This window comes from Palaemon carinicauda, chromosome 11 (genome assembly GCF_036898095.1).
Source record: "Palaemon carinicauda isolate YSFRI2023 chromosome 11, ASM3689809v2, whole genome shotgun sequence".
Lineage (NCBI taxonomy): Eukaryota > Metazoa > Arthropoda > Malacostraca > Decapoda > Palaemonidae > Palaemon > Palaemon carinicauda.
In genome coordinates, this window is record NC_090735.1 from 143685361 (window position 1) to 143699634 (window position 14274).

Here is a 14274-nt window from a genome sequence, read left to right on the forward strand (position 1 = left end):
AAAATCGTCGAAGAGAATTCAACAATGATTCTAGTTAACATTTGGAGGGCAAAATACAAAAAAAAATAAATTAACAAAATCAACGAAATATGGAAAGAAAATTCAGTAGATAAATATAAAGATGAGATACTGAAGATACTTCAAAGAATATTTACAGAACTGCATACAAAAGACGCTCACCGTATATTTTTTTTCCACATGTTGCTACACGGAACAAGACAAAAAGAAAAACACATGGAGAAGAATTAACAATTGGTAGAAAAATATGAGAATGTCAAGTTGTCTAGAAAGGAACCTTAAGTCTCTAAAAGAGAAGAAACTTAGTATAACAGTAAAAACTATGTTAGTAATCAAAGCTAAGTTAAACATACTAAAAAACACTAAGTCAGGAAATATTAGAGTAAGAGGAAACAAAATATTTGTTATTCGAGATAATTAATGCAATTTTAGAGCCCTTCTACTTTACTGTCCAGCATACAATTATTTTAGAAGTAGTTTTAGTTTCTGGCAAAAACCATACATGAAAGATGAGGATGGATTACAGGCAACATCTTAATTTTCACATATTTATTTAAAGAGGATATTGATGATAGAAAATCCTTTATAAACCATGCGGTCCTCATAAGAAAAGTTATGCTGTCTGTGCAAGAGATAATTAATAATTATGAAGTTTCTAGAGATTGTACAGAGTTGCACCTACATTTCTAATAATATATCTGCAACCGCCGTGGTGTGGAGTGAGAGACAAGCTGCAAAGTAGCAGCTGCTGCTGTTACTACTACTACTACTACTACTGTTGCTGCTGCCTCAGCTACTCATCGTTCTTGTGAATGAAGCCAACTACTACTACTACTACTACTACTACTACTACTGCTGCTGCTGCTGTTGCTGCAGCCTCAGCTACTCATCGTTCTTGTGAATGAAGCCTACTACTACTACTACTACTACTACTGCTGCTGCTGCTGTTGCTGCTGCCTCAGCTACTCATCGTTCTTGTGAATGAAGCCTTCTACTACTACTACTACTACTGCTGCTGCTGCTCCTGCTGCTGCTGCTGTTGCTGCTGCCTCAGCTACTCATCGTTCTTGTGAATGAAGCCAACTACCTCCTCACAACGTTCCCACAACTTCTTAGCAAGGCCGCCATTTCTACCCAGATTGGTCATACTCCGCTCCTGTTAAAAATATTAAATACAGAATTCTGTGTCAAAGAAATTAAGGTGTTGAGTATGAGAGAGAGAGAGAGAGAGAGAGAGAGAGAGAGAGAGAGAGAGAGAGAGAGAGAGAGAGAGAGAGAGAGATTTACATAATTTTTTTATGTCGTTATAAAATGGTGAGTATTATTAAATCAATCATGCAATATGAAAATACAATAAGATGCTTTCAAATTTGTTTTAGCCAGATTAAAAGTAAAAAAAAAAAGAAAAAAAAACGTTTTTACTAATTATTAATTTGGTAATGGTCTGTTTGGCCTAATATCACAACCTTGATTTATTTTTGATACATTACAGCTATTTTTAATGAACACCCATTAGTAGTTTTACCTTGCAGTCAATGTAGAAAGCTCCTGTATGATTTGCAACTTCTTCAGAAACGGCTAAATGTATGAGCGTTTGAGCTCCTTCCTCAGTAGTCTGCGATATGAGAAAAGTGGTTAATACAGTGTATAAGGAAAACATCTTAGTTTATTCCCTCTTTATTTTATCTTTACAAGCTAGACTTACATACACACAAATTTTTATTTATGTATACATTATACATATGTATGTATGTATGTATGTATGTATGTATGTATCATAATACGCCTTAATCCCCTTTGGAGGAGCTGAAACAAAAAGAGTCCAGACCTCCTGTTTCTCTTTTTTTATAGTAGGTAGCAGGTTGGCCAGGGGACCAGCCACCCGTTGAGATACTACCGCTCGATAGGTATGGGGTCGTTTGACTGGCCAGACTGTACTATATTGGATTCTCCTCTCACTTTGCCTACACATACACCGAATAGTCTGGCCTATTTTTTACATATTCACCTGTCCTCATACAACTGACAACACTTAGATTACCAAACAATTCTTCTTCACCCAAGGGGTTAACTACTGCACTGTATTTGTTCAGTGGCAACTTTCCTCTTGGTTAGGGTAGAAGAGACTCTTTAGCTATAGTAAGCAGCTCTTCTAGGAGGACACTCCAAAATCAAACCATCGTTCTCTAGTCTTGGGTAGTGCCATAGCCTCTGTACCATGGTCTTTCACTGTCTTGGGTTAGAGTTCTCTTGCTTGAGCGTAGACTCGGCCACACTATTAAGTCTTACTTTCATAGTTTTTATTGGAAATATTTATTTTGATGTTACTGTTCTCAAGATATTTTATTTTTTCTTGTTTCCTTTCCTCACTGGGCTATTTTCCCTATTGGAACCCTTAGGCTTAAAGCATCCTGCTTTTCCAACTAGGGTTGTAGTTTAGCAAATAATACTAATACTAATACTAGTACCAAGTTACATGTGTTTGGATTAGTGAGAGGTAGGCCAGAAGTAACCCATGACCAACAAAATGCGGGGAAGAGTTGTACCGTAAAGCTGCGCACCAACATTTGAACGTTACATCTTCAAAAGTGGGTGTTTGCGTTACCACATCCCAAATGCATAATACATCTATACATACATAAATACTGCACAAGCACGCGCACACATGAATGTATGTATGCGTAACATGACTTACCCTTGTTGCTACATTTAGAAAAATCTGATAGATCTTTGCCACCAGACCATTTCCTGTTATATACGGCTGGTTTTTTATCATTCCTGGGCACATGGAGTTCACGATAACGCCTGGAACAATTAGTAAAATAATAGTAAATTACTCTTCCTTGCTTTACTAGGTTATTAAGCTAATCAACTTCAGAAATTAAAAAAGCTAATTCCATTAAAAACAGTCAATTCTATGTTAACATGCATCCAAACAATATATTTATACCTGATCCTTCCAATAAATGTGCCAGATTATTAGCCATGAGCAAATTACATGCCATGGATTGCGCATACGCCTTTAAGCCGCCATAAGGTATTGTTTTAAAGTTAAGATCCTGAGGGAAGAGATTTTTCTTTTGTAAATTCATTTATAAAGTAAGTGGAGGTGTTTTAGTATTTAATCAGGACTATATTAACACTTTCATGATTAATTTTTTATAATATATTCAAAACAATCTTATTTAAACTTTTGTATTCAGATTTGATATCACACCCTTCTAAATACAAAGTAATTCCTTCCTCTTAAATCTTTAGAAAACTTAATTCTAGAAGGCAAAGGAACAGTAGCTATTATAAAGACTTAATTTTCAATGACAAAGGAACTTTAGCGACCTAAGGAGACTTAATTTTCGATGACAAAGGAACCTTAGCGACCTTAGTTGACTTAATTTTCAATGACAAAGGAACTTTAGCGACCCTAGAAAAACTTAATTTTTAATAACAAAGGAACTTTAGCGACCATAGAAGACTAAATTTTCAAAGGAGCTTCAGTGACCTTAGAAAACCCAATTCTTAATGACAAAGGAACCTTAGGTATATAAAAGACTCTATATAACAAGGGAAACTAAAATGAACATTTGGTATCTGCTAGTGGATTAGTTTTCATCATAAAATGCAACACACTAGTCTCAAGTATCATCATAGTGTCCGTTAGTATCAAAATAAAACATGTCTTTTTAATAAGTAAATGCCCTTCTAACTCTTCCATAGATCAGTATTTGATTGACATTAAAACTTAAACTAGTTTTTATCTGCAATCTATGAGATTAAGGATTCCTTTTTTTTTTGGCATCAAATTCTAGCCTACTCTATATTTTGGAATTGCTTTCAGAGAAATAAGAAGGCTATTACGACAGGACAATTGAGTGAAATTAAAAAGAAATATAATAAGTCCTGTAGTCCAATGCCAAAAGCTGTTTATCAAGGGAGCAGTTTACTCAAGGTTCAGATTCGTATCCTGATTTTACCTTTGGGTTGATAGAGGTCAGAAGAGAGTGGGCTGATGATGCCAAAACCACAACACGACTTGGTGAGCTGGATTTCAGCATTCCTGTTGAAAAAAATCATAGCAAACTTACTTTTTTGTAATCTTTTAAATACTAATGTGTTATTTGAGCAACCTTCCAATACACAATTCTAGTTTTCAAGGCAATTATACAGGCTTTGATTAATTTCGCGTTTAATGATTAGTATTAGTTTGTTCAGTGTAGTTGGAAAAGTGTATGGTAGAGTATTGATTAATAGGATTAAGGATAAAACAGAGAATGCAATCTTGGAAGTACAGGGTGGTTTTAGAAGAGGTAGGGGTTGTATGAATCAGATTTTTGCAGTTAGGCAGATATGTGAGGTGTATGTTGCGTTTATGGATCTGGAGAAAGCATATGATAGAGTTGATAGGGAAGCAATGTGGAATGTGATGAGGTAATATGGAGTTAGTGGAAGGTTGTTACAAGCAGTGAAAAGTTTCTACAAAGGTAGTAAAGCATGTGTTAGAATAGGAAATGAAGTGAGCGATTGGTTTCCGGTGAGAGTGGGGCTGAGACAGGGATGTGTGATGTCGCCGTGGTTGTTTAACTTGTATGTTGATGGAGTGGTGAGAGAGGTGAATGTTCGAGTGCTTGGACGAGGATTAAAACTGGTAGACGAGAATGATCATGAATGGGAGGTAAATCAGTTGTTGTTTGCGGATGATACTGTACTGGTAGCAGACACAGAAGAGAAGCTTGACCGACTAGTGACAGAATTTGGAAGGGTGTGTGAGAGAAGGATGTTGAGAGTTAATGTGGGTAAGAGTAAGGTTATGAGGTGTACGAGAAGGGAAGGTGGTGCAAGGTTGAATGTCATGTTGAATGGAGAGTTACTTGAGGAGGTGGGTCAGTTCAAGTACTTGGGGTCTGTTGTTGCAGCAAATGGTGGAGTGGAAGCAGATGTACGTCAGAGAGTGAATGAAGGTTGCAAAGTGTTAGGGGCAGTTAAGGGAGTAGTAAAAAATAGAGGGTTGGGCATGAATGTAAAGAGAGTTCTATATGAGAAAGTGATTGTACCAACTGTGATGTATGGATCGGAGTTGTGGGGAATGAAAGTGACGGAGAGACAGAAATTGAATGTGTTTGAGATGAAGTGTCTAAGGAGTATGGCTGGTGTATCTCGAGTAGATAGGGTTAGGAACGAAGTGGTGAGGGTGAGAACGGGTGTAAGAAATGAGTTAGAAGCTAGAGTGGATATGAATGTGTTGGGGTGGTTTGGCCATGTTGAGAGAATGGAAAAGGGCTGTCTGCTAAAGAAGGTGATGAATGCAAGAGTTGATGGGAGAAGTACAAGAGGAAGGCCAAGGTTTGGGTGGATGGATGGTGTGAAGAAAGCTCTGGGTGATAGGAGGATAGATGTGAGAAAGGCAAGAGAGCGTGATAGAAATAGGAATGAATGGCGAGCGATTGTGACGCAGTTCCGGTAGGCCCTGCTGCTTCCTCCGGTGCCTTAGATGACAGTGGAGGTAGCAGCAGTAGGGGATTCAGCATTATGAAGCTTCATCTGTGGTGGATAATGTGGGAGGTTGGGCTGTGGCACCCTAGCAGTACCAGCTGAACTTGGTTGAGTCCCTGGTTAGGCTGGAGGAACGTAGAGAGTAGAGGTCCCCTTCTTTGTTTTTGTTTGTTTTGTTTCATTGTTGATGTCGGCTACCACCCAAAATTGGGGGAAGTGCCTTTGGTATATGGATGGATGGATTTATATATAAATATTCTATTTGAAGTTATAATCTTATTATTGTTAGAAAATGAAATGAAAAACTCGTGATAAAAAATGGTGGAACAATACAAGAAGCTGTTTCTTAAGACTTGCAGAATCAGTTATTTAAAAGACGACTGAAGATATTGCAAAAAAAAAAAAAAAAAAAAAAAAAAAAAAAAATTCTCTCCGTCTCCCTGATATAGTCAATCTTTATTCTAAATTTTGTAAAGTAAATTATTTCACGAGACAGTAAATAATTCTAGGTTCTCAAATAAAGTTCCAGTAATGCCTGTAGATACGAAGTTAATCGGTTCTGGAGTGGCTTTCGTATCGTGATTTGGTTTCATTTTTTATTAACTTTTGTTTTTAAAACGATTTTCAATATCATATTTCAATTAATCATTAGTAGCAAACTAGTTTAAACCAATAATAGGAATCGCTCGGTTCTTATTAACCGTGTTAATAGAAAAAGAACTCTTTAGCCTACAGCCCTAAATTTTCCTAAGTTCGTTTTTATCTGAACCATGCCACTGGTAGCTCCTCTCGATAGTTTGCTCTCTCCTGGTAGTAATAGTAGTAGTAGTGGTAGTAGTAACTGGTTTATTTACCATCATCCACTCCCCTAGGTTATTGTGATGTATTTTGGTTACGCGAGTATGACCTACGCGAGTATGGCCTCGTTTATTTCATAGTTTATTTACTCTATAAATTCTTTCGCTTTCCAGTCATTTCACTCTAATAGACATAGAAGTCCTTATGACAGAATCATCTATTCAGAATTACCTTTTACATATCCTTTTTTCTTGCTTGCTATAAGTGCTTTTGTTTTGATAGGCCTACACTACCAAGAGATTTAGATTGAGCCAAGCGCATGAAATTGCTCGGCCAGGTCACGCCTTTGTCCTCAAATAAACCAATTAAAACTGTCCCCGGGATGTTTTGATAGGGTGACACCTTGCTATAGGAAGGGCAATCTAATACCTACCTATCTGTCCATTGCCTACCCTGGTCGTTATTATCCACTCACTCAATGTGTTCCCCATATAATCTATGAATTCTATTCATGATTGAGAAAAGGTGTTTATTTTTTATTCATTAATCCAAATATTGTTCTATTCTCATTACGGGAATATAACTTGGAACTTTTTAACAGACACAACCATCTAATTTCTCAAAAAAGTACCTATAACTTGCTTTCATTATATAAAAACTGTAAAGTACAGCACTTCATAAGAGACAAAACTATATGTCTCAAAATTGTTCCCATATATGTTATTGGTGTGGTATCTGAAAACCCAATTCTAATATCTACCTCATTTTCTTCATGATCTCCCTTCATTAATACTGGATTTCATTACAGAACACCTGCATTCTTCAAGCTTCAAATTATAGTCACCTGCAATACTCCCTTGTTATCGTGTGTTATTTAAGGCAAGATCATGCCCTTTTATTTTTACTGGATTAATTTGACGGCGACAGTATTCATATCGCCATCAAAAGTGAAGACGTTCTATTCTAACTTAACTTGTGTAAGAAATGAGATTTAGACTTTTTTTTTTTTTTTGATTGAGCGTTCCGTTGTGATATAATTTGAATAAGTTTGAAGTGGTGTTTAACTCAGTGTATAGCATTGCCAATGATGAAATCAGTTTAAGTCGTGTTTTATTTTAATGCTTGCGTCGGAATTGGTATCTGTTTTCTTGATATTACGGGTTTATTCATGAACTTAGGGCATTTTTGAGTTGTTGGAATCAGGAGTCTCATACTGAAAACTGCTATTTGTCGACATTTCCCGTGGGGGAGAGGTGGTTGCGTAAGAATGCCCTTTTCTTATGTTTTCTCGATATTACGGATATCTGTGTGAACTTTGTGTTTTTGGGTGGTTAGAATCTGGAGTCCCATAACGAAAAAACCCCGTTTACCGTAATTTCCTGTAGGGGAGGGGGTTGTGAAGAGTTTTTCTTCACTCTTCTTTCCTTTGTATTTTTGTCTTTCTTCCAATATTGTAGTCACCCCTAAAACTTTCACTCTCACACTTTACGGTTTCTTTACTGAAACATGGGTAGACTACGCTGAATTTAACTCGTTGACAATACTGTATGCCATATTCGTGACGTCACTGCAAAGGAACGCAAAACAAAAGCCTTATTCCGGCGTAAGATGGTTCTTTCCTTAAACTACGTGTGTCGAGATAAATGATTACACTAATTTTGAATCTAACGTTAGTACTGGTGACTTATAAGCAGCTTATTTTGTCTCTCAGTAACTATTCAGATCTGATTAATTTGAAGATGTATGCCCGTTGCACACCCCATTGGTAATTTCCCATTTAAATTATCAATATTCAGTAAGCCAGAATAGGTAGGATTATTATGGATGTATATTCCCTTGGAGATGCAAGGTTTCTCTTCGTATTTTGCACAAAATCCTGCCTCATACTCACTCCTTACAACGTTACATTGCCCTGCCCTAAAGTCCAGATATGACACCTGAACTGGGTTATCCTACGCCCAATGACCCTCACCTGTTTAGAAGCTGAACCCAGGTAAGCACACACGACCTAAAGGTCACCCCATGTGTTCATGCACGGCCCTACTGACCTGGCGAGTAATCTGCATTGCTCTGGTTCACCCCACTCGACTCCCATCAAACAAATGACAGGAGTTTTAGTGTCTTTTCGGCTGGAGAAAGGGGAAAAAATGATGCTGGGAATTGTGCCAGCTATACCCGATCTGCTAAGAAACGAAGAAAATAAAGGGATGGGCCAGAGGACGAAGGGTTTAAACTATCCATTCAATGGCAATTTACAAGCAAACAAGCTGAAACAGCCATTTAAGGACAAGGGCTGTCTTACAAGTAAGGAATGATGGTAAATCACGTGGCCACTTATTATTCCCTTATTTTAGATTAGCTTAGATTCATTTTTACTTGATTAAGGTTTAACTAGCTTTTACATATTTCGGCTTGAGTACGTGGGGTTTTGTGTACAAATTTTGTGTGTGACATTTGGTTTACAAACTAGTACAGTCTCAGGTAAAAAGACTATGACCAACCCCACTACAATCATTTATCATTGCAAGAGACTTCGAGTCACACATATTTTGGTTGCCTTTTGATTTCTTTTATTTTGTTTTGTGCTTGTTTAACCTCTTTTGCTGCTATTAAGATGTCCCTTTTTTCAATGTAAATTTTGTGTAATAAAATGACTAGATTAAGTTAATTACACCCTTTCGTATTACTACTCCCTTTTTTGATTGATTATGTCTATCCTGAATATTTAATCTCGGGACAGTATATCAGATATATCGAAAGGGTTAAGTCTAAATATCTCAAGAGTAATAGTGTACTAGCTAGTGACTTAATATCTATTTCATGCTTCGAAAGTAAAGATTCTTATCTTTAACTTGTATGGATGACAGTTCACAGGGAGGTGTTAGTCCCCCATTAGGTCCTTCAAGAATATTTATACAATACATCAGTGCTCCCACCATTGCCATTGTCTCAATAATTTTGTAATGTAAAATTCTTGTCCAGCATCTCACTGGGGTCCCTGGTACAGAGCCGAAACAGAACCGAAACAGAGCCTAAGAGTAAGATAGCTTTAGACCTGATAAAGCTAAGGAAGGCCATCAAATTACTTTTATTTCACGTGTGGAGTTTTCAAGCCTCTGGACAGAGCACAGTTTATTTTTGCATTTTGGGGGAAGATATGGGAACTACATCATCAAAGTCATTAACAAGGTGTTTGTACCTTCATTGATAGTGCTCATTTTCCTCCTCGACTGATCTTTGCCTAAATGATGTAGGGAGACTTTCCCGGATCAACAAGTTCCCACTCAACAATTAAACAAAAATAAATATTTCTCCACAGATTAGGGCACGTGTCTCTCGAGAATACATTTTTTTTTTGTGTGGGAATTTGGTGCTCTTTTGGGGTATTTTGAATCTGGAGTAAAAAAAAAAAAAGAAAAAAAAAAGTTTTTTTTCTGACACTCTAAAGCACCAGAAACGTTAAAACACCTATAATCACACCATGTTCAATTTCTTAAGCCAAAAAAACTATCGTTTTAATGTAAAAATTTACACTTGCTTTTTTTGCATGAATCACGTTTTACATGTAAATTGCCAAATTCGTTCCAAACCATAAAAAATACCACATTAAATTTCATATTAAGGCTAAACTGTAGGCCTACTAACCACAATGAAGTACAGCCATTTGGATTATTTAATAATTAACCTAATAATTAAAACCTGTAAATGAGTTATTTTTTTAGAATATTATGCAATAATAAATGGAAAATAATACAATGCACACAGTACAATACTGTACATATACAAAATATACAGTACCGTATATACTGTAATATTATAACTGTTACCCATAATATATGGAAGTACGTTTTCTATGAAACGTAAATAATTCGTTTTCTTTAACTCACAAATATTTTTAAGAGTAACTACTTAATTGTCCAATTATTATTCGTTAGTGATAGGTCTACATCAATATATAATCTACACTTTTTACACACTCTTATGTTTAAGCTATTTTTTTTGTAATACAGGCAAGATTCATTAGTGTTAATATGTACGTGAACTTTGTAGAATGAATAAACTTTAATTGTTCAGTAAATAGTTTTTTAAACTTATTTATTTACCGAAATGAAAGAAAAATATACAGTATGCTAAAGTTTTGATGTGTAATAGCATAGAGCGTACGTACATGCCATGCAAAAACACAATATAGTGCTGTTCATTGTGTTTTCTACGTAAAAATTTACTTATTGATATAAAATAGGAGAGCAGGATCTTACGGTGGTAACTAGCATCAAGATAAGCAGAGAGCCAATGGAAGAAAAGGAGGATGGTGGCTAGTTTACAGTTTGGTGGTGCGGGAATTTTAAAATTATTCTCGGTCGTTGGGTGAATCTTGTTTTGTATTATGATTTTTTTTTTTTTTTTTTTTTGTAATATGAGGCAAAAAATCTTTGCATCTCGTTTCGTATCATGAATTTTACCTATGCCAAAACTTTCCTACCAAGAGGTATCACACTTACCAATTAATAGATTTACCAGTACGAAATGACCAAAATGATTAGTAGCCATTGTAAGTTCCAAGCCTTCGTCCGTCATGATCTTTGTATCCGATCCACCGAGACTAGCTGCTAGTATCAAAACGTCCAGCCTAGAAAAACAAATGAGTATGTTTTGTACCAGAATTCCCTTTCTTCATTCGCTAAACTTTTAAAGTCTTCATCATTAAGCTACTGTCTAACTCAATTCCTTATCATTGGTCCCCTTTATATATTGCATATTTCTTGTGTAATTAATAGTAATTTTCTACTATTTTTACTTGTCCATCTTTCTATCTGTATTTTATGTAAGTTTATTACAATTAGATTTCTACAACTAAATTCAGAGCTCATATGCATGATGGTAACATTAAATGACTAAATATAAACAGATATGTTATAGTAACTAGATATTCTTATATATTTCAGGCATTACTCTGATCTCGTGAATAAACATTATCAAATGATTTTTTACCTTCTTTCAGTTTTCAGAAAATCAGCTGCAAAGTTCCTAACCTCCCTTAAAGATGCAGTATTCAGTTTTCTTACCAAGATTACGCCATCAGTCTCTAAACTATTTATAGATGCTGTGAAAAGAATACAGGAAAATATAGAATAATGAATCTAAAATATTTCTATAATTAAGTATAGCTAGCTAAATGTATCATTGACTCTTTTATACTGTTGTATATCTCAAAAATTTATTATGGAGTTATGTAAATTCAGAATGTAAGAAAGATTTTTGTAGAATATATTCCATAAAGGTTGTGTAAAAGTCCATTCATTTCACCATTATGTTGTAGAAAAGCTAAAAAATAGAAAAAATAAAGCATAAATTAAACTTGTGTTCGAAGCAAGCTACTGACAATATCGATCTGAATTTACCAAAGGGACACAAAGTACGAATATTAATTTCAAGCAAGACAAAATATTTTATAAATCGTCCAGCATATGAAAATCTCCTGCCAAGACTTTGTTCTAATGAAGATCATATTTCCTAATGTTATTCGTACAAATAGGTCATGTGATCTAACCTGCCATCTTCTGCGCCTCCTTTATTTCACCACATGCTAGAATGACCCTGGCACCACGCCGGGCCAAATCCCGGGCAGCCTCTAGACCGATGCCTGAAATGGGTGTCCAATTTTATTTGACGCTCTCCAAATGTTGAAATTTAAGCGTACAATATTTGTCACGTTCTTAGGTGATGCTCCTTAGCATTAAAGTGCTGAAATTAAACGATAGTAAATCACTTTCATGGAAGTCTAAATTCATATTTATTTTATGAAAATCAAATGGAGGAAACAGAGTATACTTGAAAATTATTTCAGTAGATTTTATCACTTTTGGAGCTAAACATACACAAAAAAGAATGAAATTACTTGACAGTATTGAGACCCTGGGGTGAGATAATGGTGTGAGTGAAGAAGAGAATACAGTGCACAATTCTTAAAGGTGCACTTTCAGATGCTGAATAGATAGGCATACTAGTTACTTTTTAAGGTTAATTGCAACACCATAGAAGTCTGCTATACCAATTGTCACAGTAACTTGAAATAATTTCATTCATGATGGTAAGGACTTTATAATTTTGGTAATTTTCTCGTTTATTTCCTTAAAATAATTAACCTCAAAGCTTACTCACCTGTAGCCTTAGAAGTGATCAGGATAGTTTTTCCATTTACTGTCTCCTTCGAATTGCAGTACCCAACAGAAGATCGATTGGCGTAACGAAGATACAGAGCGTAAGCAAATAACCAAATGGCAGCAGTCACTATAGAATATATTATAATCCATATTATCCTAACTAACCATGCTTCCCCTACCTCTGCCTCCTCTTCAGGGAATGGCAGAAATGGGACGCCAAAATCTACGTTCTCATTCACCACAGGAAACCGCTGGTTATCCATTCTGTAAGGAAAAATGACGTTTTTAATTATACAGTTAAAGTACAATGGGTTTCTTTAGTATTGTAAGCGAATAAGGAAAATCTAAATTTTTTTCGTTTATCAAGAAACAGTTTTTTTTTTTTATTATTATTATTCATTGAATGATTCCAAACATATGTAATATGTGTATGCACCTTGTAAATGCATGAATAAATATATGAATATTGAATTCAATTCTTAAATTTACTCTTCAAGCCTTTCTTTCAGCAGGGTTTGATTGTGTCTCTCTCAATGATATATTTCTTAGATGGTTGGGTCCGGAACTACACTTCTGATCTGAGCCCAAGAGCTTCAACAGGGAAAATAGCGCAGTGAGGAAAGGAAACAAGGAAATAAATAGATTACAGGCTGAATATAAAGAATCAAAATGAAATATTTCTAAGAACAGTAACAACATTAAATTAGACTCTTCACATATAAAATATGAAAACTTTAAAGAAACCGGAGGAAGCGAAATAAGATAGAACAGGGTACCCAAGTGTACCTCCAAGCAAGGGAACTCTAATCCAAGAAAGTGGAAGACCATGGTACAGTGGATATGGCACTACCCAAAACTAGAGAACAATGGTTTGATTATAAAGTAACCTTCTCCTAGAAGAAGCCAGAAAGTGGCCTGTACTTCCTATCAAATTTTATAGGGTACATATGGTTGTGGTATGACCATTTCCTAATGTTATAACACAACATGAGTATATATGTGTATTTGTGGATGCATTTACTCGTTATAATCATAGTTACGCAATGTTGGATAAATCAGCAAATTCATTAGTCCAGGTGCTATGCTCTTTCATTACTAGGTTCAGTTGCCCAAAAATTTTGATAAATGATAAAGGTCTCTAGTTTATGAATAAGATGGTGAAATCGGTCACAGACTTGATGAAAATTCAACTTTTCAGTGACCGCATATACTGTAGGCCTTCAGCTAATACCTAGTGGAATCTCATAATAGGTAAGTGGTGAAAATTTTACGCAACTTAGCTGCCGATGACCCCCATCATTGGCACACCATGCTTTCTACGGCTGACCTAGCTTTGAACATTGCATATAATGGCTCGCTCAGGGACACGTCTTCCTTTCGTAGTGTATGGACAGGATCCTGTGTTACCGTTTATGGTCCTGATAAATTCGCAACAGTTGTCAAATCATTTAGCTGAGCAAAACTGAGTTTATTTACTAAATCTCTTAATTTATAAGTACTACTGAAGGTTTTTGAAAAGAGCTAATGAAAAACACAGCTCTGATTATGATGGACGCTTCAAAACCGTACCGGTAAAGGTATATGTGGGCGATCGTGTGTATTTGAAATGATTACAACCACGGAAACACAAATTAGAGCCTGTGTATTTGAGTAAAAATGGTTAAATCTAACACAAAAGTAATACAAAACATTATTAGTGCAGCAGTGTCTGAACATCATCAGGCACACATACAAGCGGTTCCGGAAGAGGTAGTTTTCAAGTATCAATGAGAGTGTACCCCCTTACCCTTGCAGTTGATGAGTAGGA

General features: G+C 35.7%; 1 protein-coding gene across 1 annotated transcript; it reads right to left on the minus strand.

Moving 5' to 3' along the window:
• Nucleotides 1–566: 566 nt before the first annotated feature.
• LOC137649805 (retinol dehydrogenase 12-like) lies at nt 567–12730 on the minus strand. The gene is made up of 9 exons (XM_068382749.1): nt 12466–12730; nt 11855–11947; nt 11296–11407; nt 10806–10933; nt 3990–4072; nt 2969–3077; nt 2714–2823; nt 1544–1633; nt 567–1174 (listed from the first exon to the last, which is right to left on the minus strand). Exons 1-9 carry the CDS (start codon nt 12728–12730, stop codon nt 1073–1075), a joined length of 1092 nt encoding a protein of 363 aa, XP_068238850.1. The 3' UTR covers nt 567–1072.
• Between the last annotated feature and the right edge of the window lie 1544 nt (nt 12731–14274).

Coding starts and splice junctions, on each gene's coding strand:
- LOC137649805 (XM_068382749.1), bottom strand. CDS start 12,730: ATGGATAACCAGCGGTTTCCTGTGGTGAATGAGAACGTAGATTTTGGC. Junction 2,824..2,968: donor ACATTTATTGGAAGGATCAG/GTATAAATATAT, acceptor TAATTGTTCCAG/GCGTTATCGTGAACTCCATG. Junction 1,175..1,543: donor CTTTCTACATTGACTGCAAG/GTAAAACTACTA, acceptor TATTTTTAACAG/GAGCGGAGTATGACCAATCT.